Here is a 27491-nt window from a genome sequence, read left to right on the forward strand (position 1 = left end):
TCAGAAAACAATAGTTTATTTTTTATTTGAATCAAACTTAAAACAACAACAGGGGCAGTTGAAATCTATGCAAAACAAAAAATCATCAGCATTTTACAAAATGATCGTAGGCTATGGTAACAATAATAACAAGAAATATGGAAGGGAAAAAAAAAAACTATCTGTGATCAGTTAAATTAATAGTGGACATTTACTGATTTAAAAATACATCACCTGCATCCAAAATCCACTGCATGTTCAAATCCCACTGCCCAGAAAAGGTTTATATATATAAAAAAAAAAAAACATGTCACATAAGTAATATGTAAAACTGAAATCACACTACTAACATTTGATGATCACAAAGTTTTTTTTCCTCCATCTAGCCTGTGGAGCACTTCTTCAGACAGGGATCCCTCTCCATCAATAAGTTAGTCCTTGCAGATAGTAGGGGGCGATCTTCCAAATAATCATATCATGAACCTTTTGACACAAGATCACACACAAAGATGTACTGTTGAGAAGTTGGGGATTCATGGACCACCTGAGTCATGTCTTTTCATGATTTGCTCCTTTTATTACAGTTCTTCGACTGCTCTGATGTGATGGTCAATGATAACCGTCTCTATCGGGACCTTGTTAAGTGGGGTTGTAAACACTTTTGACATGTTCATTTGCTTCCTTAAAGTTAGTTGAACTGATCCGTTGTATTTCCTCCAGAATACCCAGAAGATTCCTGACAAAGATATTTGTGCACAGGTGAACTACCGCCACACTACAAATGCCCAGTCATTTGCTAGCATACGTTAAAACCGTTTTTCAAATACGACACATGAATTGAACCATACATGATATAATAGTAGAGCCATCTCGTGGACAATCATTCTGTCGGTTTGTTGCATGATCAAAAGGGTAGAGCAAGAGTACATGTCATAAAATGTCATAATCTCTACAATTTCACAACAGATCCTTGACATCTTAAGATGTTTCACGATATCAACTGTTAGATCGCCCACTCCAACCTGCAGCCATCCACACCTCTATCCTCTTGATGTAACAAACATCGGTGCTGCAGAGCACAACTCCATTTCAATATAAAGCCCAAATGTCCCATGTTACTCAATTTTTGAAACCAGAACCTTTTCCAATGTATAGTATAATGTGAAAACCCACCCCTTATCAAACTGACAATGTTGTCCATATACACAGATCTATAAGATGCTGTGGAAATGTAGTGCAGTGTAAACTCCTTCCAGGTGTGTGTAGCAGGACAACCTGTCACTGACGCCTTTACTTTGCCGCCTGCTGAGCCTGACGTCGCAGGAGGACATAAATCTTCTCCTTGATCCAGTCTTTGTTGTATGGTTGGTATGTCTGGGTGTCAGCTCTGTACCTGTTTGAAATTTCAAAACGATTTGTTTACTGAAAGTGATCAACACACTCAATGCAAGCATGGTGTTCATTCAAATACTAGCAGTACGCCAGACCGATCAAACTTACACAAGACAGCTAAGATCGGCCAAGTCGTCGATGAAGTCAAACAGCTGACTGATGTCATAAGTGATGGAGGGACTGTTTGGATTCATCCTCTTCAGATGCTCTTCATACATTTTGCACACACCTGGATGAGAAACAGGAATTCATGTGCATCAAAATAAAATGGCGAACAACAACTTTCCTTAAGTGCATTGAAGTTACACGACAATGTAACAAGGTTGAGTAGGGAGAGTACACTATGTTCACATAGATACATTTTTAATTCAAAACCATGTTTTAAAATGAAAACAATCTCCATCAAGCATTTTAGCTCATCCATGCTAAAATCCCAATTACACACTGGATGAGCCTGAGGCCCAAGGGTGACGGGGCCATTTCTGTCAGGGCTCACACTCTTTGACTGAGGAGATCCACCTGGCAAACTCCTTATCCTCTCTTTAATCTCTCTTAAAGACACATTTTTATTGGCGGACTTTTGTCTTGAACTTATCATCCATTCAAAACATTTCATAATGTTTTATTTAATCTTGTTCTTACTCTTTCTCATGTGTAACATTTTCCATCTCTGCATCTGTGTCCTGCTGTTGTGTGGTCTTCAAATTTACTTTTAAATGTTTCTTAGTGTTTGCTTTTCAACTGTATCCTATTGTTTGCTTTCATTTTTCATTTTTAACCTGTGAAGCATCTTGTAACTGTGTTTTGAAAGGGGCCATATACATAACGTTTTTTATTAATATAACCTCAGTGGGACATGATACCATCACTGCCCTTAGAGCTAAATAAGGAGTATTAAATAACCAATCAAACCACATGTAATGACACAGAAGCAAAGAGATCGAGGAATCAAAAGCACTTTAAAGCATCTGCACACTCACCTTCCATACATTCATTCACTGACTCATAGTCAGCGTATGTGCGGCCCTCAGGTCTCTTGGTTGGTTGGACGAGCAAAATTGTGTGCGACTGTAAAAATAAGTGAAATGTTTAATGCACAGGATTAGGAAACATATCTTTGTCACTTCAGACACATAGAGCTGTGCAGTCGATGCTAAACTGTGCCTGTAACACAGATTTTCAACCAGGAGGTAAACGCTAGTTATTTAGCAACATTTCACTGAAACGTGAGTTAATAATATTTCACAAACATCCTGCAAACCTCATTCATTTTCAGACTTCACAGACAAATATGGTTTAATTGCGACCTAACGTTAAAAGCTGGTGGTTATAGCAACAGAACAGATGAGAGAAAATCAATGTTTGACGGAGGAGCAGAGGTTAGCCTCCGAGCTTGTTAGCTTAGCTGCGCTAGATTCAAAAGCAGCTAACGTGGCTAAAGCGGTGCTTCTTCACATGATTATTCGAAGAGGAGAAAGAACTCACCATGTTTGTGTGGACCGGAGACGTTTTCTACTTATTTGAGATGGAAAACTGTACAAAATTCGCGGTTTGTTGCTTCACAATCCCCCGTGCGATGCAGCTGTTTGAGCAGAAATGTTCACCGGAAATGAAAAACGTCTGCTTCCGGTTGTTGAGCGTAGTGCCTTCAGAATAAAGTTCTTGTTTCAAAATAAAGCGTCCAGCATTAAAGCTGCTGGATGAACCTTGTTCTTTGTGTCTATGAATCATTTTTAAAATACTTACTTCAGTAAGTAGACATACTTGAAAGTACAAGTATTTAAAGTGTTTATTGTGAAAGGTAAAAAGGGAATCTCCAAGAATATCAACTAAAGTACTTTATTAAATCACACCATTTTATGATTCACTTTTATTTTACTTTATAAAACTGACCAAATTTTTAATTCAAAGGGTGTCGAATCCAAGTAAGGTGCACTTTTGGAAACGTTGCAAGAAAAATTAGAGACATACTTAAACCAGACCAACTTTTTTTCAATTTATTGATTAGGTTTAATGATTTAATCATGACACTATTACTCTGGACAATTAAGGGATAACACAAATGAATAACACAAACAAAATGCCAAAAATAAAAGAATGCGATTAATTCAAGCTCAAGAGCTGTGATTGTATTTGTTATAATGTGAGTGTATCTAGATCATTTTAAATGTATTTCTGATGTTTAAATGAAATGTGGGATGTGGTAGGTTTCACAGTACATATTTACATATATAGCATATATGTATACAAATTGCATCATAATGAGGGCAATCTTGTCATTCTTAACGTACTGGAGGTATCAGTTGTGTTCATGGTTATGCCCTGGCTCTAATAGCACCCATGGGTGAAGCTCTCCTTGTTGCCCCTCTGGGAGGTGGAGGCCGGGGCTCCCTCCCCACTTGCCCACACTCTCTCTGGCACGCCTCCAGGGACACAAAGTTGTTGGCATTACCATGACAGCTTCCGTACCAGAACTCAGTGCATTTACCGCTGCCTGAGTCATAGAAGAAGCGGATCATCCAGGTGTCACAGGTCCCCTCATCACGAGGCAGGGAGCACACGTTGCCAGGGGACGGAGCGACAGGAGGTGATGGTGGCCGCTCCTGAACAAGGTGAGAAGAAATCTTTACGGAAACTGTAGCTGGTAAATTTATTAGCACTATATGCAAACTGATAACAGGTAAAGAGACTGTCTGCAGATGCTTGGTTCAGCTTTGAATAAGTGTTCTGCAGTTGGAGTAATGGCAAAAAGAGAAAACTGACTTTCATTTGTAAAATCAGTCAAACAGCCTTGAGATACATTTGCATTATTCAACAGCTTTAATAAGTTTATTCAAACAAGATGAGGAACAAATGTGATTCATACCACAGTTGTCTGGTACTCAGGACATCCAGCTCTTCCAAATCCTTGCGCTGGAGTCACCCCATCCAAACAACAGCCATACCTACAGAAGATATTTGTATTAAATATGAGAATGCTTTATTCCATCTCTTCGTCAATAACATTTTCGTCACATAGTTAATATTACCTGCTGCGAACACAGTCATCCTGGGTGCAGCCCTGGTTCCTGGGTCCAGTGGCAGACGTATGGCCGTCAGGACAGCAGCCATAAGATGACTGTGCACAGTAAGGGCCGACCACAGACGGGTAGAGTTCGTTGGCAGTGTTTGTTTGAGATCCAGAAGCTAAAGCAAGTTAACACAAAGACGTGGTAAAACATACTGCTAAGGCTACACTGATCAGTACATGTCCATGGCATGTTTTATATGTTCAGTTAAGGTTATGGCTGATCACTGTATTTGTTTAGATTTTTAGGTTGTAGGATTATAATTTCATATCAGCGGAGTTTGGCTGTATTATGTATTTTATAATCTAAATATGGTCTTCAATAGTTAAGTGGTACAAAAACAGTTTTGTTTTGTGTTTGTGAATAGGAGAAAACTGAGCAATCATGTTCTCGTCAAGTACAATAGTGTAAAGACAGGTTTTATTTTTATTTCCACAAGGAGGCATTCATTCCCAAATAATCTGTTTTAGTGATGACAAATCTACAATAACCGGTTGCACATTCACTCTTAAAATTCTTGGCAGATCATAAACGTAAGCCTATACACATGTAAATTAAATGCATGTTCAAACATGCATAGACAGAGAATAAAACTTCATCCTCTGCTTCATACCTGAGGGGTCTCCTGATGGAACATGGGGAACAAAACCTCTCATGGTGCTTTCATGTGCCCTTGAATCCTGCACGCTCGGGACCGCTAAAGACAAAATTGCATTAATTAACAACAAACAAACACAAATAATTAAACTAACAAAGTTCAGATTGGGCTTACTTTGTGTTCCTGGGCATGACTGCGAGTTGCACGCCTCCACAGAGACAGGCCTGCTCGCTGATCCACACCGGGCTTCAGGGTACGGGTTCAAATCTGTATCAAAACAGCCGACCCTCCTCTCCCTCACGCCCCCTCCACAGCTTCGAGTGCACTGCAGACACAAGACAAGACAGAGTGAGGAAGAATGAGGATATTTAAAAGCTGTCTCTGTAGTAGAAAATACTTTTTCTCTTTACGCACCAGGCCGTAGTCAGTCACGTGCCAGGTGATGCGAGTGTGACAGGCAGGTCTGCGGCACGCCTGGGTAGAGGGGGGTCGTGCCAGTCCACTACAGGAGTGATCGCCCAGATGTTCCCCTCTTGGTCCCACACAGATCACCTCCCTTGACTGCTGGCCTTCCCCACAGGTGACTGAACACTGGACATAGTATGCAACAATATATTAAAATCTTGTATCATCATAAATTTATATTCCTGCCTTCATGATGTAAAATGTAAAATCAACATCGAGATACAAACCACACTGAAGCTGGAGACACTGTACTCAGCAGCACATGGTTGCATGTTGCAGGCCTGCTGACTATGAGGCCTCTGCAGGCGCTGGGTGATGCAGTGGGTCTCCTCCACCACACGGGGGTTTGCCAGGTCCTGAACCCAGCACTCCACACTGCGATGCTGCATGCCTCCACTGCAGGAGGCCGAGCACTCGCCGTAGACACCGGTTTTGTAGATGTACGTGAGCGTCTCACTTGGGTGAGGAGCGACAACAACAGGAGCAGCTGAGTGCACAGAATTAATGTCCTCATCCAAGCCTATAAACTCTCCATGGTTCAGTATCTAAAAAAGATGCATGATTGTAATTGTGTTTGCAGAAAAAAACACTGTGAACAAACCAACTCAATGATAAATGAAGTGAATGATCAGAGGAAGAAAACAGTTAATCAAATCATTATGTCAGGCTACTGAGAATACAAAGAGGAAAAAAAAGCGGCCAAAAGACATGTTTTGTTAGGCCACCTAATGACCTTGACCTTGAATCTCCATTTTGCTCTCACCCTGCAGAAGCCGTCCACACAGATATCAGTGCGGCCCACGTAACACGGCGTCCCATCCACCACTGCAGGTCTGTGTCGATAGAAGAAGTTCTCTCCTCTTGGGACACAGTTCAGCTCACATGGATTGGATGCTAGAACATTAAAGATATAGTCATCGTAAAAACCTTTGTCAGATATTATCTGTAAGAAGTTTGTCCTGCTCAGAATCAAATGTCAATGTCACATGGATTCAGATGATGTGATTGTACAGTATAATAACAGGTGTTTAACCTCCGTAGTAAGGCACCCATGTGCGGTGTTTGCCCTGGAAGTCCCCTCTGTCAAACTGGGAGCACTGCTCCTCCCTGAAGTTCCTGGACCCAGCTGGACATTCCTACAACCACACAACATGTTGGATTACTGGTGTATGATACATTAGTGCAGGTCGTTGGTTGATGTCATTTGTATATAAGATAAATGAAACCTAGTTTAGGGATAATTACTTTTGTGTTGCAGGTTCGGAAGGATTTAGAAGATCCCAGGCAGTTATGTCCTCCGTCTGTTCTGTAAGAGAGAGAATAGAGTGCTCCATTTGTCTTTTGTGGTAAATTATACATTTGGCAATTTGGTTACTTTCAGCTTATTTCAACTCAGATCATGAGACAATCATCTCATTCTGACTCTGCGACTCCATGTCCTACCTTGATGTGATGCATTTCCTGGTTCTCATGGTCACTCCTGTGCCGCAGGTGCGGCTGCAGGGCCCATAGGCTCCAAACTCTCCCCAGTAGTCATGGGTCGGCTGCGTCAGCTGAAAAACACACAGGGAAACTCCCACTCGCTCGGCTGCTACGCTCTCACACGGCATATCACAGCCAACCGTGAACCACTAACACACACTAAGAGCATGCTTGAGACACCGAAATAGAAGCTGGAACATTTAGCCACAAACCACCGCCTACACTTCGAATAGCATCTTCTGTAAACCTGCTCTGTGACACATAAACAACATCAATACCTTTTCTTAGATACTTGGTATTTTTAGGTTGAGATTTCTGGACGTACTGTACTTGGCGTTCTTTTCCATTTCCATTCATACTTAAGCGCTAACATGTGCTAATGATATGATATTATTAATATTGTCAGCAGAAGGAATTAAAGACTCACAGTGAAGGCAGGTACAGGCAGCAGCTGCAGGAGACTCAGGATTAACAGCATCTTCATGTTCACTAAGGATCCACTGCAGAACTGATGAGACGTAAAGCAACTAAATAATTCAACTTTCAGTGCAAGAAATATCATATATGAATCATGCATGTGCAATTCCTCCATGTATGTGTATCAGATCATGCTTGATTCCACTGGTGATTCCTTTCCTAATGTTTAAGACATAGATTAATAGATAAGAGATAAGAGTGTTTCACCTGCATAGTTTAAACATGCTGATAATAAATCCGAATGAATTAGAATCTTTCTTACCGTCTTAAAGTGAGCTCTCTGCTGGTCGACCAGTCATCCAGAGGGACGTGCACCTCAGGAGTGAAGGCAGTGAATGACACCCAGCTTTTTATCTTCACACCCGCTCTGCTCACAAACTCTGCGGCCCCATAAAGTGTCAGGTTTCAACCACTGATTTTTTTTTTTTTCCCTCTTCTTTTTCTGAAGATGAATACAAGCTGTTATTTCCTCAGTGGAACAGAGTGTCTTCAGTTCAGACCCTCGGGCTGTGGATTTATTTTGGTTTAAAAGTTTTGATACAACTTTTTATTTTTCTGTCCTAGTGTAAAAATTAAAATGTAATCAATGAAAAATAAGGAAGAAGAACAAAAACCAGACGTTTTTTTGAAAACAGATAATTTAATGATTTCATGCATGAACTTGCGACCGTGAAAGCAATAATAGTTTTCACATACAAAAACATTGAAATGTGATTTTTCCTCACATTGCCATCCACTGATTGTCCCTTTTGCACATCTCATAACCACTAAACACAGACGCTGTGCTGGTGGGAGGTAAACATTGCCCCAAGGCTGTATTTAGATTTATTTAAAGTGAGAAACCACGGTGGAGTATGGGAAGGGAATATGGAAGATATACGGGAATCAGTAGAAAGAAAAATTCCTTTGCCAGAGGGCGAATGAGAGTATAATATAAACTTTGGTCTTATATGAATGCAGAATGCCGAGGTGATGGAAAAAATAACTATGTATGTGTTTGTGTGAGGTGCAGGAAATAAAACTGATGACAGCATAAATGCTAGTAAATGATTTGTTGACATGAAGTTTACAGTCTAATCATCACCCTGTGTTAAAGACAGCAGCACATAGTCATCTAGTATGAAAGCAATGGAACAAATCGCACCTTTGTTAAGCTCATAAAGTTGCAGTTTTATTAAACCTATATTCCAAAAAGGGGAAGATTTAACTTTATGCAATGAAAAGGTGGATTCCTTGTAACATGCTTCAATCTGGCTTATCTAACTGATATAATGTGTTTTTGAACTTAACATATATATTTTTAATTCATTTTTAACTAGTGAAAAAAATAAATACAATCAGCCTAAAAAATCACTGAACTCGAAATATATATCTTGATGTATTTATTTCTATTACTATCACTTGACACAATAAAATGTAGTATTCAATTACTAGACTAAGTATAATAAGACAGACTCGTAAATTTTTACCAAGTTGAGCGTCAGACCTAAAAATTACAAATTTCACACGTTTAAATAATTCAATTAAAAAGTCTCACTCAAAGCCATGAAAACTTCTGTGTAACACATCACCTCCAAAACTCGCTCCTTCAAAATGTTCACTCACACGTCCTGATCCAAAACCACCCACCAAAAATAAGTCTGTCAGTCCTCCCCTTCCCTCAGAGCTGCCGGTTCAGCTTCTCTGTTTGCTTCTCCTTTGCCTCGAAGGCACTCTTGGTGTTCAACAGGTCGTCCACTGTGTCCATGATCTCCTGCATTTCCCGGGACATCTGGGAGTAACTCTCCTTCAGCTCCTCCTGCTGCTGCCTCAGGTCCACTGCCGAGCGCATCAGCTCGGTGGCCTGGTGGCTGCAGTGGCCCCGCAGCTCCTCCACGTCCGACAGCAGCACCTCCATGCTCTTCATCAGCTGCTCCAGACGATCAGCGGTCACCTCGAACCCGGACGTGTCCAGACTCCCCACCACGGTGTTGTCTGGGACCTGCTCCTCAGGCTCTGGGTCTGGTTTTGATCCTGTCTCCATCATTCTGCTGTCGCAGGCCCTCAGACACGTGAAGCTCAAGTCAGACTTCAGCGAAAAAGAAATCTGGAAGAAGAATGAATCATTTACCTGCGGCTGGTGGCTGTAGAAGGTTAAAGGGAAAAGAGAATTAAAGGTTTGGAGAAATTAAAAAGATGCAGAGCAGCTCTGAGGCCTTTTCTCAGTAAAGAGTTGAAGCTCCTTGCACAGGGTGAAAAATGCAAGTCTGACTAATCTCTTTCTCTTTCACCTGTGTGTACGTGGGTATATATATATATATGTGTGTATGTGTGTAGGTGCCCTTTCACTGACGTACTGTCCTATAATCCACTTAGAGCAGCTCAACCAAGCAGCTTCCTCCCCAGTCCAGACCATTGCTGGCCGGGGGTGAGTGGCAGGCGGGACATCAGATTACGTGGTGCTTCCCTCCTCCCAGACCCACTGAGCGTTGACGCTGTGTGAGCAGACAGATTAACCCCGTCCTCGTGAAGTCGCCTGTGGGTGGCCTGGACTCTCACATGCGCACACACACATGAGTATAGACTCCAACTCTCTCTTTCTGATCTACCTGATTTCTCTTTTCTTCTTCTGCTAATTTTCACTGTGTGGAAAAGGAAAGTGAAGCAGGTCTATTATTCACTACATCAAAAATAATCAGACCTGGAAGTTTAAAATAACCACTCCACATCACTGTAATGCAAAAATATTTCTCTGTCGCTCTCTTTTTTTTCATCTCATATCAATAGCGTGCACAAATAATAACAGTAAAGGTGATAACCTTTTTTTAAATGGCACCAAAACCCACATTCAAAGGCAATGCAATGAAATATTGGCACAGGAATAAATAAAATAATAAAATAATTTAAATGTTGTAAAAATGGTCTTGTGAGTCCAAGATGTAGATTTATTTAAGTCTTCATCAGTCACTTTGTATAATGAAACCGTAAAATAAGTTAAAGAATGTTAGAGAGCATGTTTAAGAGCATGTTAAAGAATCTTTTAGAGAGCATGTTTAAGAGCATGTTAAAGAGCACTTACCCTTTAAACGTCTGTGAAGATAAGGAGTCTGAATGGTGACCTCACCAGCCTCCAGTATCTCATCAAAACAGAAGTTGCTCGGAGGACGCCGGCGTTAAGAGGAAACCGTCCTTTTTCTGAGAAGTAAATACAGAGGTGTGAATATTTACCATAGCATGACATCAGAAAGATGGTTTTCATAAGAACACAGAGAACACAAATAAAGAGTTCCATGAGACTAGAGTAAAAATAAAAAAAAGTAAAAATAAGAGCCTATATTTGTTCAATATGTGCAAAAGTAATGAAAAATTTGAGAAATTAGAGAGAAAAACTGCAAAAACTAATGAGCTACTGGACCCATTATTAAACAGAACTGGAGAATAAATGCAGGTAAAACTGATCTTCAAAAAAAATAAGAAAATGAGCTCTTACATGTTCCTTGGTTGTTCTGTGAGAATCCAGGATGTTTGAACATGCAGGCTGGAGATAAGATGTGTGCGTGTGAAGTGTGGCTCCTGTCTGGACCACACAGGCCTCTGCCCATCTTACAACCACTCAAAGTGACGATGGCCGTGATGTTGCTATTTTAGTCTCATCTGTGAATGCTGATAATCAGCTGCTCACAAAGAAACTTGAGTTGGTGCGACTGATGGTTGCTGCACGGTCAGGGTAACATCGAATAATCCATTATTCCGCTTTAAAACACAAAAAAACAAAAAAAATAAGGCGTACTTCATTTTTTTTGCTTTAAACCAAAAAAGAGAGAGACGGACAAACACAAGCACCATACAAAGAAAACAGATCCACTTCTGTCTGAAAATCTTCACTGAATTATTATTTTAGTGGCTCTTTCTCTACTTCATCAATTTCATCAATCAAACGTTTTGATTTTTGTTTGATTTTTTCATTTGTTTTTATTTTAATTTGTATTTATAATTATATTTAATTTAAAATATATCCTTTTTTCAATTTTAATTATTTTACATTTTTGAATAGAATGATTATAGTACACACTGCACTGTCTTCTGAGAAAAATCAAATAATAATAACAAACACTTTCCAGTCATCCCACTACATAGGTTATTTATTGCTTATTTAAAGCCACCAGTGGCCTTTGCACTTCACAGTTCAAAATGTCATGTAGGCAGTCACGCGGGCACAAGAAGAAAAACCAGCATCATTTCACTGCAGGATTTCATCCCTTTTAACAGTAATGAGCAAAAATGCATTTGTCCCCTGGAATTAGCTTCCACATAAAAAAAGTCACTACAGGTGCCTCATAAGCATCTTTTTTACATTTTGTTATCACTCGTTATACGTTTGAATTTAAAGTCAATGCCTGAGACATTTCACTCCCCCCAACATAAAGCAAAATCCCCCAAAACAATTCAGCAAATACATGGTCAACATGTAAATGAAGTTAAAACATCAAAACACTGTTTTGTCAGGTACTAGCCCTGCTCAAAACAATGCCAGTCAACACGACTATACAAAAAAATTCAGTATATTTTCTTTTTTTTTTTCGGGAATAACAAGAAATTCACATCAATAGACATATGATACTGAAGATACTTGTGCTTTTACGAAGCCGACAGAGCTCTGGCTGATGCTGAGATGGGTCATATTCAAAAGGTCAGATATTCTCGCCCCCTTTTGATGGAGGGATAACTTCCCTCGTAACTGCTGGTTATTATCTGTGATTAAACAGCAGCTTCTGAGTGTAATATAAAGACCATCAGCTGCCTGAGATCATAAAGCAGCTGCATGTTTCTAGTGACGTTGATATAACCCATGGCTACTTCCTGAATAATTACAACCTGGCAGAACCAGTGCTCCTAATGTTGCACTGTATCATTTTTTGTGAGGCTTGACATTTACTGCTGCTACGACTGAATTAATAAAATGTTACTTAACGTCAGAGAGAAGCTGTCTGAACTCTATACACCACCCAGGAGGTTAATTAGCGCTCGGGTAGTCTTCTTAATGTTGGATGAAAACGCTGCTGATGGTCTCACCACTGTGTGTCCGGCAATTTGGGCGAAGCAATGCTTTTAGAAAATAGTATTACGATTCACGAGTGCGGGCTAGCTTAGTATTATCCCAAAAGTTGTTATTGCATATACCGTGCCCACAGTGTACTAAAGATATAGGCATACAGAGGTGAAGTGTTGCCAGCCTTTTCACTCTACAACACTAGGAAGATGAAAAAGCAGCCTTCCAAAAAAAGCTGGTGTGCTCCAGTTGCTGTTCCCTGATTCCTTCCGTGAGAAAGCTAGAAGGTATCGTCCTCATCTCTTCTGGACATGATCAGCTGCCTCCTTGGACCCGTGAGATGGGGGACACTGGAGGGAGAGTCCAGCCCTCCCGAGTCCAGTTTGGGAGTGGAAGTGCAGCGCGGCCCGACACGGCCCATGAGCCCGCGCACGTCTCTGTGAAGGGCTGGGTCGCTGGGGATGGAGTTGAGGCGAGCGCCCTGTTCCAGTCCTCCTATGTCCCGGTCCAAGCGGTGGTTACTGGCGCTGCTGGGGGACTGAGGGTCTGCACTGAAATACAAGGTGGAGCTGGACTCTGTGGGGCAGAAATATGGCTCCGGGCTGTCTCCAAACACAGATTTGCCCTCTGGTGAGCTGCGTTTAAAATCTGATGAGGGCGACTCCAGCGGGCTCTCCATCTCCAGGCTGTCGAACTCTTCTTCGGGTTGTTCAGTCGACGAGGGCTCGCTCATGCTCTGGAACTCGTCCTTGCAGTCCGAGAGTGGCGCCAGGCCTTTCCCCTGAGACTCGGAGGTGGAGACGCCCTCACAGCTGCCCCCTGCTGTGATAGTCATGCCCTCGTTACTCTTAAACCCTTGGTTGTACTCCTCCAAGTCCAGTATGGTCGCCGCTCCGCCGGCCCCATACGCCCTGTTGATCTTCCCCATGTCTCCTGTCTTGAGGGCGAGTCGGATCAAGAGCCAGTGGTGGTGGTAGCAAGGGCAGGAGCTGTTCGGCCGGCCGCCGCAGGTTCCCGGGTGCTCGAGCAGAGTACCAGCCACGCCTGAGAGGGAGAAGCTGCCGTGGTTTTGAATGGAGGGAGCTGGCAGGCTTTTGTCCCCGAGAGAGAAGGAGGACTCCCCCTGTTCTATACACGTGCTGCCCATGTGGTTGTGGTTCGTACCCTGGGAGATCTCTGTTGACTTGGGATGGAGGAAGCGGTAGTAGAGGACAAGAGAGGCAGCACCTGGGACGGACAGGAAATTATGTTACTATATAATGGGTCAGTTTGGGTTGTTGGAACAAATTTCAGTGGTTAAACACACTCACACACACACACACATTTGTACTATTGGTAATACTTACGGTGAAGCACTCAAAGGGCAATTATCATTTGTGGAGTAATACCACAGATGTTTTTAACAATTTGAATCACTGCTGGAATTACATTACTCACATACTGTGACACTTGTCTTAATTATGAGCAATGAACCTCAGTGATGAGTAAAAAAAAAGAGAGACTCACCGAGAAGAAAGCTGCACAGCACAGTGGTGGGAAGGGTCACGCTGTCCCATGATGCTTCGCTAAGGAAGTCTGAGGCGGCCAGCAGCAGAGTGGCGTTCTCTACGAGCATGAACTGAGGGAGGAGAGAAGGTCACAGCATCAGTCATCTGCAGACAGCTTTACGTCACTGTAAGCGAAGGACGCAGAGAGGAGGATGACAATGCACAATATCTGCCTATATGTGTATCTATATGTGCGTGTGTGTGTGTGTGTGTGTACGCCTGCTGCCATGTGCCCCAGGATTAAACACTGCAGACACAAGTCAGCAGTGTCATCAAATGTCATGTCTTACTGCATAAAAGCTGGCCATGCGGAAGCGCGAGGGTCCATCCTTGACGTTGAGGAAGAGGAAGACGTGGACGAGCCCCATGACGGCGTTGAAGGCGCGCCAACACCACGGGCCGGTGCAGATGTCAGGCTGCTGTGATACCAGCCAGAAGGACGCAGTGAGCCAGTGGAAACCTGGAGGTCAATGTAAAAATAGACAAGAAGGTGCAAGTGCAGGATCCAAATATACTGTATCAAGATGATGCAGAGGAGCAGCTGAATATTGCACCTTTGCCTCATCACTCTGAGGATAATTAGAATTAACTCAAATGTAAAACATTAGAATGTCTACTTTGATTTGTCTTTAAGGCTCTTGCTGCTTTATTTGCTTTTGTAACATTACAATACTGAAATTATTTGTATAATTTAATTACACAATCTCTCCTCCTTTGATTGGTGTCAGACCTCCCTGTTGATGAAGCTTGATGCTCACCTGCTACTCCACAGACCCACCAGTTAAAGACCCTGGCAAAGAACATGAGACAAGTCACCCTGGCACCCAGCATGCCTGCCCTCCACACCAGCTGGCACAGCAGGGCCGCCGGAGGCATGGCCAGGTGGCCCGGCCGGATCAGACAGCAGGCTCTGCTGTACAGCACCAGGGCCCAGGAAATGGACAGCACGCACAGGCCACAGCAGTAACCCACTGGAGGTAAAAACAGGGGGAGACAATATGGGGTAAAAAGACATTATCTCCTATTCAGACATCAAGCAGAACAATTGTCCCAAATATCAATAAAGCATGGGTGAGTTCACCTGGTGACGTGAAGCCCACATCGGTGGACACCACGACATACGCCTGCAGCAGGGTCTGAGGCAGCGTGAGGACAAGGGCCTCCAGCAGCCAAAGGGCAGCGACATCCGCCTGCTGCATGACGGCTGCTCCCAGCTCAGCCACTGAGCCCTGCATGTGCAACACACACCTCATGCAGTCCCATAACCTGCCAGAAGAGGGGGCCAGAGACAGGAGCAGATAGTGATATAGCTAACCTCCTGGTGAAGGTTTCAATGACAGTAACACTGATGGGAATAACGTTTCATGTCAACAAATTTTCTGAAAGGCACGAGACACAAAACAACTGTTTCCAGCTAAGGTGCCTTGCATCGAACCGTCAAGACATATTCTATACAATGTTAATGGTGTTATATTTTATTTTTCTAAAGATCTCACCTCCTGAAGATGCCCAAGTGCAGTATGTGTATGACGGAGAGGTAGCATCGTCTGTCATCGCCATCGTCGTAGTACCACTTCATACTGAGCAGCTGCACTGCTGTACCCGGTAGAAAGAGGCCGAGAGTGAGGCCCGCCCACTGTGTCTCCTCATTCCAAAGGTAAAACCCTATACAGTAGATCACTGACACACACACACACACACACACACACACACATAAAATAACAACAGATGCAGACATGCAGATGAAAGGTGGTGTAAGTATTTGGGGTTTTATGGCTTCTGTTTGTTATGTAGTCATGCAGTTTTAAAAGGAAACACAGTGTACTGTGTATATATGTGTATATATATATTAATATGCTGAAGACAAAGTCAAAGTCAGACACTGTGCACATCCAGTCACCTTGTCCCTCTTGTTTCCTGCCCCATTGATCTGCTTAGTCAGGGATTCATCACCTTGTGTGCTGCAAGGTGCTTTAACAACACACTCCAGATGTGCAATCATTGGTTTACTTGAATAGTATTAATAATAAAAAGACTAATAACAGTCTGATGTTTTAATGGTTTTGGGAACGTAGGTGCAAGAGGAATCTAAAAGTTGAGCATTGTACCTGAAGGTATCAAGGTCATGCGTTCAGTGGTTAATTATTAATGAAGATTAGTGGTTCAATTTAATTAATTATCACTTGTGTGACCCTGAGGTGTGACCCCTGCAGATCCTAGGGCCAAAACATCGATCTCAGCGTATACATTGTTCTGCATTTAAAAAGGTTGGTGTATTCAGTAGAAATGCTTTGACACAGGATCACAATTGACTGTTGTTTCCAGGCTGAACTACGTGTGCTGCGGCTGGAGCAGCTCCAGCACGAAGCATCATGGCTGAGCAGCTACATGCATTGTTCAATTCATCACAGCGAGAGAATCAGCAGCATGCAAACAAAACCCTGTCCCGTGTTTTCAACCCTGTGAGCTGCAGCCGGAGAGAGAGCACCGCGCTCGGGGGGGGGGGGGGGGGGGGGATAACAAATCTATGCCCACTTACGAGCGCTGCGTTCGGCCACGATCACCAGCGCCGACACGCCGAGCAGCACCGCCTGGCACCACGCGATCCAGCAGCCGCTCCGCCGGGCCGCAGACGGCATCCTGCGGGCAACCGCCCCGACTGCGTTCATCATGATGCGGACACACGAGAGGGAGAGGCCGCCGCCGCTGACATGATCCCAGGCTTCTCCCTCTCAGCCCGGACACATCCTCCTCCTTCTCCCGCTGCCTGCCCTCCGTCAAAAATATGTGACGTCAGCACGTCGTGTTAAAGGGGCATCGTTTCTCTGACTGACTCACCTGAAACCCCCCCCCCCCCCCCCCCCCCACCTGGACCAAACTAAATAATAATAATAATATAATAACTCCACCTGGAAATCAAATCATGATTTATTATAAGAGCAGCAATTATAATAAATAATAACAACAATAATAATAACACAATTCAGTCCAGTGATTGATGATAGAAGCCCTGTCTCGCAATGTTAAAGAAAGATAAGAAAAATTCTACCCATGCTGCATCCTTCCACCAAGTTTCGTGGAAATCCGTTGAGTTGTTTTTGTGTAATCTTGCTCACAAACAAACAAAAAATATAAACTCTCGGCAGAGGTAACGATGGAGGGGATGGTTGATACTGTTTCCTCCAGAATAGAGAGGTCAGAGGTCAGGGACTTTTCTTGATATCCATTGGGACGTTTTCCCGCGCAGGGAAGTGAAAGAGTCCAACTGACCTGGAGATTAAAGTTCATTTAGACCAGTGATGATACAGTGCAGCAGAAAGTCAGTCTATTCAGTTTGTTTTTGTATATTATCAAGTAAATGTCAGTTTAATTCCTTTACAGTTTGTGTATGCTACTAGGAAGTCTTCTAACAACTGTACTTCTATAACGCAGAATAAACCCTAGAGTCATGTGTCATGGTTTTATTTTCAGTCATCTGATTAAAACTGAAAGTATGTGCAAGTGGAGTTTGTAGAAAGTTTGCAGCTGGATCCTATTGATAGTGAATTGTCATGCAAGTTGTTTTGAGTGTTTTTTCCAGGGTGAAGGGCCTGACACTGGTGTAGAGTATTCAAAGACTCATAACAGGATGTTTACCTACGTCACCAGCTCCCCACATCTACACAACACGACACTCACACAAAGCGGAGCACGTACCCTACACGCAAACAACTTGGGTTTCCTCTGTAGATCACCTCATCGATGCTACATAGTCATGCCTTTCTACTGATTGTGGCTTTAATTGGTAGATGTACATACGCACACATACGCAAGCAGGAACACTCACACAATGAAACCACAAATTAAAACATTTTTCTTTATGTATAATGATGTTTCACAGAAAATGTCAGAAATCAGTCTTTTTAATACATTTTAGATTCATATTAGTAACAGAATAAATTAGGGAATGTGTATACATTAAATCTTTAAAGTCACAGGGTTGCAGGCCATAAAGTTTTGATTCTTCACATGCTTCGGTTTCTGTAGAGTTTAGGCCGGGCAATCCATGATTGAGATAAGGCTTTACTTCAAATAGGGCAGTAACAGACAGCTGCTGAGTTGACCTGTAAGGATTATATGGCTGGATTAGCAAGGCTATCTTAGGGCTCTGATATGCAGCTTGACTCAATCTTAATGCTGGATGGATGCAGAGGTAAAGGGCTCCCATGATGCATCTGCACACCAGAAAACTCCACCGCTGATTTGCAGAGGCTCGGCTCAGTCTCCCCTCTGACGTCATCCTGGTGGCCCGAGGTGTGAGTCTCCATCTTCTGTATTAGATCAATAACATTCCCTTTGTCCATCTCGGTTTCTGCGGCCATGGCCTCCAGCTGGTTCGCCGCCTCGCTCATGTCGAACCTCTGGATCTCGGAGTTGACGCGGTGCAGCTCCTCCGGCGAGTGTCTGTGGGAGGCCGAGGGGGAGAGCGGGCAGAAGCCCTGCAGGTGGAGCTGGAGGCTGCAGCAGTGGAGATAGGCACAGGGGCAGTGGGGACACTGGTGAGGTCGCTCCCCGGTGTGGAGGCGTTTGTGGAGCTTGAGGTGGACGAACTGAGTGAAGCGGGCCGGGCAGAGTTTGCACTGGTAAGGCCTCTCACCCGAGTGCAGCCGTTGGTGGGTCTTCAAGTTGCTTGTGCTACTGAATCTTTTATGGCACACCTATATCGAAAAACATGAACAATATGAATTAAAAAAAATCTTTGGATCATCTTTATTTGCCATATTTATTGCTTATAGTCTGGATAATGTCCTCTAACTCAAAAATAAAGCATGTTACACCAGTACTGCCCTCTCTTCACTGACTTCCTGTCAAATTCAGGGTTGATTTTGAGATGTACTTCTTCCGATTGGCTTTCAGTTTGAAGCCTACATTTTATTATTTTATATTCTTTTGCTTTTATATTTTAAGCCTGTTGAGCACTTTGGGCCACTGAGGTTGTTCTTCAATCACTGAATGTTGATCATTGAGCTTCAGATATTTGTACATAGCCAGGCCTGTTGTTTCTCCCTGTTTCTGCTACGCAAAGATAACTACATATTTAAAATACAGACACTAGAGTGGTGTAAATATTCTCACTCAACATTCCTCTAGAAAGCAAATAAGCATGTTTCCCAAAACGTGTCTTTAATAATCGTAACCACACCTTGCATTCATGTGGTTTCTCCCCTGTGTGAACCAGGTAGTGTTTCTGCAGATGAGCCAGCTGAGTGAAGTTCTTGTTGCAGGTCTGACACCTGAAGGGACGCTCCCCGCTGTGAACTCGCAGATGGACCTGAAGACACCATGTCATAGATGAGTGTTCATGTTAACTAGAGAAACTCAGATGGCTGGTTAATGTTTTCACCAGATGGCTTTAACATAATGAGGAGTAACTAACCTTGAGGTTGGACAGCTGCCCAAAGATCTTTCCGCAAACGTTGCACTCATACCGGATCTTTCCGTTCTGCCTGGTGAGAGGGTACGACAGAGTCTTGTAGCCGATGATCTGCCCTCCTTGTTTGGTCTTCCTGAGGTCAATCGCAACCTCTGTGTTGCCCTGAGAAGCAGAGGTGGGTTTGGAAGGGAGGCAGTCTGAAGAGGCAGCCATGCCCACAAGCGGTGAGCATCCTCCGGGTGCGGAGGGCAATGCTCCGCGGTGTGAGGTGACCATGGATGAGGCACTAGATGTGGTGGGTAGAGTGAGGTCGTCTGAGGGGATCCTGAGGTAGTTGTACTTGAGGTCCTTGTTGTGGTTGTGTTCACTGGTCGGTGAAAGAATGAGGTCTTGATTGGCAGATTGTGCAAGTGACAAGTCTTTGTGTCTGTTGGCTAGAGGATGGAGGAGGTGTGCATAGCTGTCAAAAGGTAGTAGATGAGATGAGAGTGTTACGCGTGGTTTCAGTCGATCACTGCAGAAAGGGTACGCATGAGGTAGAATGCTGTTTGGGCCAAGGGAATAGTGAGGCAGATAATAGGGAGCGTGCCTCAGAGCGGGTTCGGGCACGATGGGCTCATCGTGAGGTTTAGCTGCAATGGGGCCCTGACTCTGCTGAAAGCTGAAGTGCAAAATTGAGGGGACGGGGCGACTCAGAGCTGGACGTTTGGCAGGGGACGGGGTGCAGGTCGGCAGGGGTGGCAGAGGTGCGTATCTGTGGCCTTGGATGGATTCTGAAGTGGGCTGGATCGGGTAGACAACGTGAGGACACAAGGGAAAAACTGCTGAGAGGTTGGTCCGAGACAAAGCACTCTCCAGACGTCTGGGACAGGTAGTCAGGGACCTGGAGGGCTCGTCTCTGAGGATTTCTGAAACGCTGTGTCCTCGTTTCGCCGTCGTCTTCTCATGCGCTCCACTCTGTTCTGTGAGACAAATAAACAATGGAGGATTGACATCAGACACAGGTGACATCTTGTTTTAGATCAGGCATAACAGTATCGTCATTCAACCCAGGGACACATGCGACACTGACGTCATCATGCAGACATGCCCCTTTTTGAAATCACCATGCGTTTTTATCTTTCAAAAGCTCCCTCCTCTAGTCCGACCAGTTTCTTTATGGTTTAATGATGAGAAGATAAACATGTGTGTTTCTTATCAGGTGTGTGTTTGTGCCTGTCTACCAGACATCTCCCAAGCAGCAATGAAACAGGACACCAGAGGGGGAACAATAGGCGTTTGATCAGGGTGCAGATAGCACGGAGGACAGTCAGTGCATTAGAGCGCTGGTCAGTTATAAGAGTATTTTCTATCTCAAGCGGGACAAGAAGTACACAGGATGAGACACCAGGTCTCATATTCCAGCCCCAACACATCAACTAAACTAAAAATAAAATTTATTTTCCTCTTAATTGTCGGCACAGGTCACATTTTACGAAATAAGGATCCAAATGTGCAAAACTTTCTACTTTATACCCAGGAAGTCCCACAGGGAGATTTACTCAGAGCAGACAAAAGGACGCAAGCTGACAAACAGAGGAAGACGACACAGAGAAGTCTGCGTGTACATTTCCCCTCCTCATGGACGAAATTAACATCAGCCCACACAAACACAGAGCGACCCTTATCTCCCGTGTGCTCCCGTGTGCTCCCCTGCGTTACCCTCCCCCTCTCCTGAGAGGCCGGCTCTCGGCAAACAAACAGCACACACTTGGTGAGATATCAATCTGTCAGCGGGTTGCCTTGTCAGGAAGTTCAAGTAGTCACTGGAGCGCTTCCGACCTCTCTTCCTCCTTAAGAGCCAAATAAATAAGGGGTCTTGTGCCAGTATGCTGTCAGCACCTCAGGCAGCCTCTTGTGAGTGTGTGTGTATGTGTGTAAAAGAGTATTTTTGCGGTGTGTCCTTGTGGCCTCTCTGCTAACTTGTGCACTTTTTTTGTGAATGAAAGCCAAATGCTTTTTTTGTGAATGGGCCAGCAGCTGTGTTTCGAAGCTGCTTTAAAGAAAAAGGGAAACTGAAACATTGTCCTGAAATTGTTCTCATCTTACTCAGATACTAAGGCTACACCTGGAGACAGGTCCTCTCTGTTTTCGGGACCCTACTCTTCTCCATTGTGTCCTGCTTTAACAAAAGGGGCCGTGGGTGTGACTTGAATAACTTCTTAAACCCCCTCCACACAAAGAAAGTGTCAGTCGCCCAGCGCTTTGATCGGGAGCCTCACTCCACAGAGACAATACGCGCCAGATATGACTCAAAGCGTGGGCACAGGGATGGTTTCTGTGAGACTTACACCTTCCCTGAAACTACCGCTGCATTGTTAGATCCCAGGGTTGCCCCAGCACAGGGGTGTCTGGAACAGCTCTACAATTAAAGGGACGATAGGGACGATAGACAGAAGTTAGCAAATGAGCCACAAAAAAGTCGGCCTCCGTTCATGTGTCTTGAAGAAGTAGCTGTGACCTGGGGGGGTGATGGGCGGGGGCGGGATGCTAGTTTTTCCAGGATTACCAACCCTAGCTTTTGAAGTGGACTCACCAATATTGTCAATAGCCAGTTGACCCAGGGGAGGGTAGTTGCAGCGCTGGGCAAACTCCGGGCAGTACCACACCAGCAGCTCCTGGTCCTGTTGAAGAGGTTTGATGGTGTAGAAGTAGATGTCCACACCGCTCTGGCATGCAACCAGGTTCTGCTCCTCCGCGCTGCAGGCCGGGTTGACGTAGCGCATCCAGTTGCTCCGCTCCTCGTTCAGGCCGTCCAGGATGTGGTGTAAGTGCCCCCCCGAGAAGACCTGCAGCACGAAGATAACGTGATGAGAGATGATTCATTTGAAGATGAGAAATTGACGGTGTGACTTGCCCTGAATAAACCATGATGTCACAAGTTTCCTGACACCTTTATGGTAAACACCATGTCTCTTTTCAGCTGAAAAAGAGGTTGTCTGACTTTGTGGTAGAGAAGTCATTTTGAGTTATGAAAGCAGCAGTGAATACGAGTTTCAGAGTATGACTGGATTGCAGTAATAGGTGTACTATCTCGCCCACTACACACTCAGCGATTACTCCATCTGGGAGATTGCAGACCTTTTAAAAAACTAATTTAAAGTGCCCCCTTTCTTATGTCTATAAAACTACTCCTCATGCTATCTGCTGTTTGAAGCGGTGCCGTTGCCTGAGTCATGCCTAACTTTGTTAACCGTCTGTGTTATGGCTGTTTGGTCAGGGGGGTTGTTCGATGTCAAGGCTGCTGACTCTAAACTGTAGAATTACACAGGCGCCTGTGTGTAATGGAAGACGTCCTGATGCTGCTGATTTGTAACAACACACTTCTGAGACTCGAAGCCACTTCCTCGCTTAGTCAGTATGAGAATTGTGTGAGTCTAACGGAGTGCAGACATGTGTACACGGGGTATTTACTGGCAGCAACAGCGCTGCCGAGTGAAGCGCAGACAGTTGAGAAGCGCTGTGTCACTGAAACCAAACAGCTGTGCGTGTGACCTCAAGCAGCAATGCTCACAACCAGCAAACTCACTTCGATGCATGCACCCATTCGACTGAGTGACATTTAACGACACATGAGCATCTTCATCCCTTCGCAGGTCGTCAAACATTGACCACAGTGGCTAAGCTAGAGCCGTACCACAGCCAGAGCAGCATCTCCAGATGGAGATACAGGATGTGAAACACAAACCGATGAATTTCACATGCAATCCAGAAACTCTCACGCAAAAGTCACTCACCCTCCAGAAGTACTTCCTGTCAGCGCCCGTCAGCAGTATGTCGTTGGTGTAACTCTCCCCCACCAGAGGGCCAAAACGCGTCCCCTTAGGAATCAGCTCCTTGCTGGTCACCCCGAGCACCTGTTCGACAAGGAGAACACAGAGTCGTCAAAACCACAGAGCAGTTCACAAATTGGAGGACTGACTTGAAAAACTAAATTAGAGGGATAAGATTCTCGAGAATAAACTTCTCCTCATCCGATCCTCTATCCACAAGCCTGTTTCCTGGTGATTAACCAAAAGGATCAGGTCAGTTCACTGGAAAATTACACCCTGAGGAAATAGACAATCAGGCAATTAGCTCTTATTATGAAATAGTGACCATCATGACAGAACTTCCACTTTTGCAGGGCTGTGACAGAACGTGTCCCTCCTTTCACACGCTGAATATTTCATAAGCCAACCACCCGAGTTATCTTCAGTTTCTCCACCATATTAAAATTTCACCACTACTTCTGCTCTGCTACCTGAAGGTGTGAAACTCACCCCTGCTCCTCAAGCCTCCAGGGTGGGGAAGAGGGGATAAGGTGTCATGGGCACACCCCTACCAGTCGACTGCACCTTCAGCTCAATGTTCAAATCCCCCTAAAGCAATGGTAATGTATTCTCTCTTTCATGTGTCTTTCGTCACACTGCTGGCGTAGTGTGTGTAGTAAGATCAACCGTTACATGTTTACTTTATCTCCAGTTTATTCAGCTCGTCTGACGGCTCCATTAGAGGTGCCTCAGTGTCAGAGATTACAGTAGTGTATCCTGTTCGTTGAGAGGTCAAGTGGTAGCGCAGGTATTCTACTGCAGACGTCCGGGCTGACTACCATGTGTCATCTACGGAGACTCAACCCTAATCATGCATAAGGAAACTGTATCTTCTCCATGTGTACTCCACACTGGGTTGATTTTTATCATGCATATGCCACAATCATCTCATCTGGGATTTCTTATCCCTTGTCAATCCAGTTAAACATAAACCGTCGTCCATTGTAACTACCACACACTTAATGTAGGTGATCATTTCCAGCACCTGAGCTGTGCTTTACGGTGTAATTGTGTGCCGGGGACAAAGGGGCTGAGAATTTAAAAGGTAGCTACTAATCATACAGGCACCTCAGGCAATGTGCTGGAGGGGCTTTTGTCCCCCGCCTTTGCCTCAACATATACATAACAGAGAGGAAAGGCTGAAATTAGACAACAACATGTCAAGTACTTCCTGCCGGAGGATGGATGAGGGCATGGAAGGAAGTCGGAGTGACGCAAGGAGTCGGCAATAACAAAACATAAAGCAGCTAAAGTGTGTTCTTACACATCGCTTGGACATACAAGGAATTGGTTTGAATTTCAATAACACCAACCACGTACCTCTGTTGAGTTGCGGCAGCGCCTCAGGGCCAGGTTTCTGGGTAAGGATCGCTCAGCTCGCGTCCTCCCATGGTTAGACTCTTGCTCCAGAGGCTGGTCCTTCACGATGTAAGTGCATTTCTCCTCAAAGTCCACCTCGCTCCATGAGGTCATGTTGACATCCTGTGTCTCTGGCATCGTTGCGGCGGCGCCCCCCGTGTTTTGCAGTGACCTTTCTGAGGTCAACATGGCTGTGGTGCACTGAGAGGAGGAGGAGGAGGAGGCCTAGAGGAACGATTCAGACATAAAATAATGATATTAAATATGTTGGCAAGTCTGCATTATCCCATATGTCTGGAAAAACAGATGATTCTGGCCTGAGAGAGACATTTCATTTCTTTTCTACCTTTTATGTCACAATTCAAGGGACAAAAACACAGACAATACAAACAACAGACAAAAGGAAGTCGAGTTTTGAATGGAGCTAAAATTAGAATGCGGAGAGCGAGGTGTGACACAGAGGAGGCAGCGTCCAGTCGGGGATGTTGAGGAGGAGGAGAATTGTTGGAGAATGTAACTTTCCCATCAATTGCTCTGAGCAGACAAACAAACTTCAAAGTGGAACCTTCATGCTCACTGCCCCATTGCCCCCGCCGTCCCACACATCCTGTGACTGTCCAAATCACAACCCCTGGGCTACATGGGGAGGTTCCTGTGCATGTCAGGCCCCCGGAGCAGGACCACTTTCACAAGGAAACCAGCACTGCCGGTGAATCGACCAGACTTCCTCTGACTGACTGCCACTTGGTCCGCAGCCAGGTCCAAAGTGTCGTTCTCTCTCTCTCTCTCTCTCTCTCTCTCTCTCTTTCTTTCTTTCTGCCTGTTGCGTATTGTCTCTCCCTCTCTCCTCAGAATGACTGATGTCGTTCTTGTAACTCACTCTTGATAAAAATCAGTGGCCCCCGGCTGATAAAACGACAAGGTGACATAGTAGAGCGAGAAAAGAGAGGAAGATAGACGATGTGTGATTAAAAGACAATGCTCAGATATGGCTTCTTTCAGACCTTCTTCCTTTTGAAGGATCATCAGTTTGCCTCTGAGATAGAGGAAGATAAGTCCTGTGTATGGTAATATTTGCCAAGCACACACTCCTGTTCCCTCCTGGAAATAGACCAAAGAGCTTAAGTCCAGCAAAATTTGGTGAAACTCTCATCCCAGTTTTGAATTTTGTAGTTATTTTAGTAAATCAAAAACCTTTTAAAAGTCACACGGTAGTCTGGTATTTGTATATCTATATGGAAAAATGTGTCTCGTGTGCTGAAGCAACTTCAGAAGGGAAATGCAAATGAAAGCGCAGAGAGATGAGATTTATGGACAATGTCATTTCTCTTTAATTTGTCACCTCAGCTGACTCGCAATGACTTTCATGAGTGTGGAAACTCACTCCGAAACTACTGAACCCAGTGACACAGCAGAAAATAAGTTCTGAAAATCAAGACATGAGTCAAACGGCTGCACAGCTGCGGCTCAGGGGGGCAACGTGAAACAGTTCGACTCTAGAAAGTTTGACTTTTACATTTCACACAGGTTAAGAAAGGGTTGAATCATTACATTAATTCAAGAAGCCATAGAATCTAGAATAATAAAGCACAATCTCTATCCTGTATGAGTGAGATGACTTGAGAAGGATGTTGCACACTTACTGTGAAGCCTTGAGAGGAGCCACACATATGGGTTGGATGTCCGTGCCCTCCTTGGAAGCTTGGAGTGTGTGTGTGAGCCACCAGTTGCTGCTCTCTCTCTCTCTCTCTCTCTCTCTCTCTCTCTCTCTCTCTCTCTCTCTCTCGTGTCCCTGTCTATCTCTTGGTCTCTCACTAAACCTCAGTGTCCTGTGTACCTGTGTGAGTGTGTCTGAGCGTATGACTCTTGCTCTTGCCCCTTACACAGGGGAGGAGGGAAGGTGTGTGTGTTTGAGAGAAAAGAGAGAGAGAGAGAGAGAGATACACTCCCTTTTCCTCTTATGCTCCCTCCCCCCTCCTCCCCTTTGCCCCATGACTCCTCCTTGGACAGTGTTTTTGTGTGTGTGTTTGTGTGTGTCACTGTCTTGCCCCAGGGTGTGGGGCTTTCTCCAAGGATGTGGGGGGGGGGGGGGGGGCATAGCTGTCACACAGCTATGTCCGGATCAGACAAATGCATCTTCATTTTCTGACAGTCGTCGTGCTCAGGTGAGAGGAGGGCGTACCTGTGTTGTGTTTGGAAATCAAGGACACAACCTGAGGAGATGAGATCACTTTTATTTTTTATGTGTGATTTGGAAAGATGTTCTCTGCATCATGAGGCGTTGCTTGCTGTTGGGATTAAATAAAGCTCAATCATAAGTCTCCCGTGTGTTCTGCAGCTTAAAAAGTGACTGTTACAGCAGAGTGACACCTCTCAAATATGAAGAAACTTAATATCTGACTTGTCGTCGCTGCAGCAGCTGCAGACTGAGAAGTTTCCACGTCGTTCATTAGTGTCGACTCAGTGCTTTTATGGTAACAAACAGGATATATATTGTATATAACCTGAAGTTTCAGACAAACTCAAATGTATAAACTGAGCTGTCAGAGGAGAAATGAACGGAGTAGTATTGAAGATGTCTCCTGGTGTTTCCTCTCTTTGTGGAGACATAGTGGGGATGAGATCCAGCTTGCATGGATACTTGTGTCATGCAGTAAGTTTATCTGCAGCCCAACTCCCCCCCTCCACTCCTCCTTGTTCTTTTCACTGAAGGCAATATTTGACTTGACAGGCTGCAAGCCAGCTTAAGAGTCAACTGAATTCACGGACCCGCAATCCACAGGCTTGACAAGGTACATACTTTGAACAACAGCCCTTTATGCATGTCTCAC

At 44.3% G+C, this 27491-nt stretch overlaps 4 protein-coding genes across 5 annotated transcripts; all 4 read right to left on the reverse strand.

Annotated features, from left to right (window-relative positions):
• erh (ERH mRNA splicing and mitosis factor) lies at positions 1 to 2999 on the reverse strand. Of its 2 annotated transcripts, XM_020109157.2 has the most exons (5): positions 2857 to 2999; positions 2352 to 2439; positions 1480 to 1600; positions 1255 to 1372; positions 1 to 462 (listed from the first exon to the last, which is right to left on the reverse strand). In XM_020109157.2, exons 1-4 carry the CDS (start codon positions 2857 to 2859, stop codon positions 1270 to 1272), a joined length of 315 nt encoding a protein of 104 aa, XP_019964716.1. In that variant the 5' UTR covers positions 2860 to 2999; the 3' UTR covers positions 1 to 462; positions 1255 to 1269. The 2 variants fall into 2 exon arrangements, with proteins under 2 accessions (XP_019964716.1, XP_019964715.1); XM_020109156.2 differs by having other exon boundaries at positions 1 to 1372.
• A 349-nt stretch (positions 3000 to 3348) lies between these two features.
• paplnb (papilin b, proteoglycan-like sulfated glycoprotein) lies at positions 3349 to 7856 on the reverse strand. Its single transcript, XM_069515163.1, has 13 exons — positions 7724 to 7856; positions 7412 to 7492; positions 6946 to 7055; positions 6748 to 6808; positions 6536 to 6638; positions 6266 to 6396; positions 5730 to 6047; positions 5452 to 5628; positions 5212 to 5362; positions 5053 to 5136; positions 4401 to 4557; positions 4238 to 4316; positions 3349 to 3974 (listed from the first exon to the last, which is right to left on the reverse strand). Exons 2-13 carry the CDS (start codon positions 7466 to 7468, stop codon positions 3687 to 3689), a joined length of 1716 nt encoding a protein of 571 aa, XP_069371264.1. The 5' UTR covers positions 7469 to 7492; positions 7724 to 7856; the 3' UTR covers positions 3349 to 3686.
• Positions 7857 to 11554: 3698 nt separating this feature from the next.
• Positions 11555 to 16825, reverse strand: xkr5a (XK related 5a). The gene is made up of 7 exons (XM_020110701.2): positions 16577 to 16825; positions 15534 to 15717; positions 15119 to 15303; positions 14796 to 15008; positions 14328 to 14497; positions 13997 to 14108; positions 11555 to 13717 (listed from the first exon to the last, which is right to left on the reverse strand). Exons 1-7 carry the CDS (start codon positions 16707 to 16709, stop codon positions 12771 to 12773), a joined length of 1944 nt encoding a protein of 647 aa, XP_019966260.1. The 5' UTR covers positions 16710 to 16825; the 3' UTR covers positions 11555 to 12770.
• Positions 16826 to 17879: 1054 nt separating this feature from the next.
• LOC109635965 (PR domain zinc finger protein 1-like) lies at positions 17880 to 26590 on the reverse strand. Its single transcript, XM_020097453.2, has 7 exons — positions 26304 to 26590; positions 24622 to 24885; positions 23227 to 23346; positions 22026 to 22278; positions 19454 to 20412; positions 19220 to 19348; positions 17880 to 18734 (listed from the first exon to the last, which is right to left on the reverse strand). Exons 1-7 carry the CDS (start codon positions 26328 to 26330, stop codon positions 18177 to 18179), a joined length of 2310 nt encoding a protein of 769 aa, XP_019953012.2. The 5' UTR covers positions 26331 to 26590; the 3' UTR covers positions 17880 to 18176.
• Positions 26591 to 27491: the final 901 nt, after the last annotated feature.

The sequence above is a fragment of the Paralichthys olivaceus genome, chromosome 19 (assembly GCF_024713975.1).
Source record: "Paralichthys olivaceus isolate ysfri-2021 chromosome 19, ASM2471397v2, whole genome shotgun sequence".
NCBI classification, from domain to species: Eukaryota; Metazoa; Chordata; class Actinopteri; order Pleuronectiformes; family Paralichthyidae; genus Paralichthys; species Paralichthys olivaceus.

What these genes read in the sequence shown, in the direction of transcription:
- LOC109635965 (XM_020097453.2), bottom strand. Translation starts at nt 26,330, where the DNA reads ATGTGTGGCTCCTCTCAAGGCTTCACA. An exon ending in ACAGGAAGTACTTCTGGAGG is followed by an intron (nt 22,279 to 23,226) that starts GTGAGTGACTTT and finishes TTCGTGCTGCAG; the next exon opens with GTCTTCTCGGGGGGGCACTT. An exon ending in GGCAGCTGTCCAACCTCAAG is followed by an intron (nt 19,349 to 19,453) that starts GTTAGTTACTCC and finishes TGGTGTCTTCAG; the next exon opens with GTCCATCTGCGAGTTCACAG.
- paplnb (XM_069515163.1), bottom strand. Translation starts at nt 7,468, where the DNA reads ATGAAGATGCTGTTAATCCTGAGTCTCCTGCAGCTGCTGCCTGTACCT. An exon ending in TGCCTGTACCTGCCTTCACT is followed by an intron (nt 7,056 to 7,411) that starts GTGAGTCTTTAA and finishes TGTGTTTTTCAG; the next exon opens with CTGACGCAGCCGACCCATGA. An exon ending in AGGAAATGCATCACATCAAG is followed by an intron (nt 6,809 to 6,945) that starts GTAGGACATGGA and finishes TCTCTCTTACAG; the next exon opens with AACAGACGGAGGACATAACT.
- erh (XM_020109157.2), bottom strand. An exon ending in AGTGAATGAATGTATGGAAG is followed by an intron (nt 1,601 to 2,351) that starts GTGAGTGTGCAG and finishes TTTCTCATCCAG; the next exon opens with GTGTGTGCAAAATGTATGAA. An exon ending in GCCGATCTTAGCTGTCTTGT is followed by an intron (nt 1,373 to 1,479) that starts GTAAGTTTGATC and finishes AATTTCAAACAG; the next exon opens with GTACAGAGCTGACACCCAGA.
- xkr5a (XM_020110701.2), bottom strand. Translation starts at nt 16,709, where the DNA reads ATGATGAACGCAGTCGGGGCGGTTGCCCGCAGGATGCCGTCTGCGGCC. An exon ending in CACTTGGGCATCTTCAGGAG is followed by an intron (nt 15,304 to 15,533) that starts GTGAGATCTTTA and finishes CTCTTCTGGCAG; the next exon opens with GTTATGGGACTGCATGAGGT. An exon ending in TGTGGGCTTCACGTCACCAG is followed by an intron (nt 15,009 to 15,118) that starts GTGAACTCACCC and finishes TTTTACCTCCAG; the next exon opens with TGGGTTACTGCTGTGGCCTG.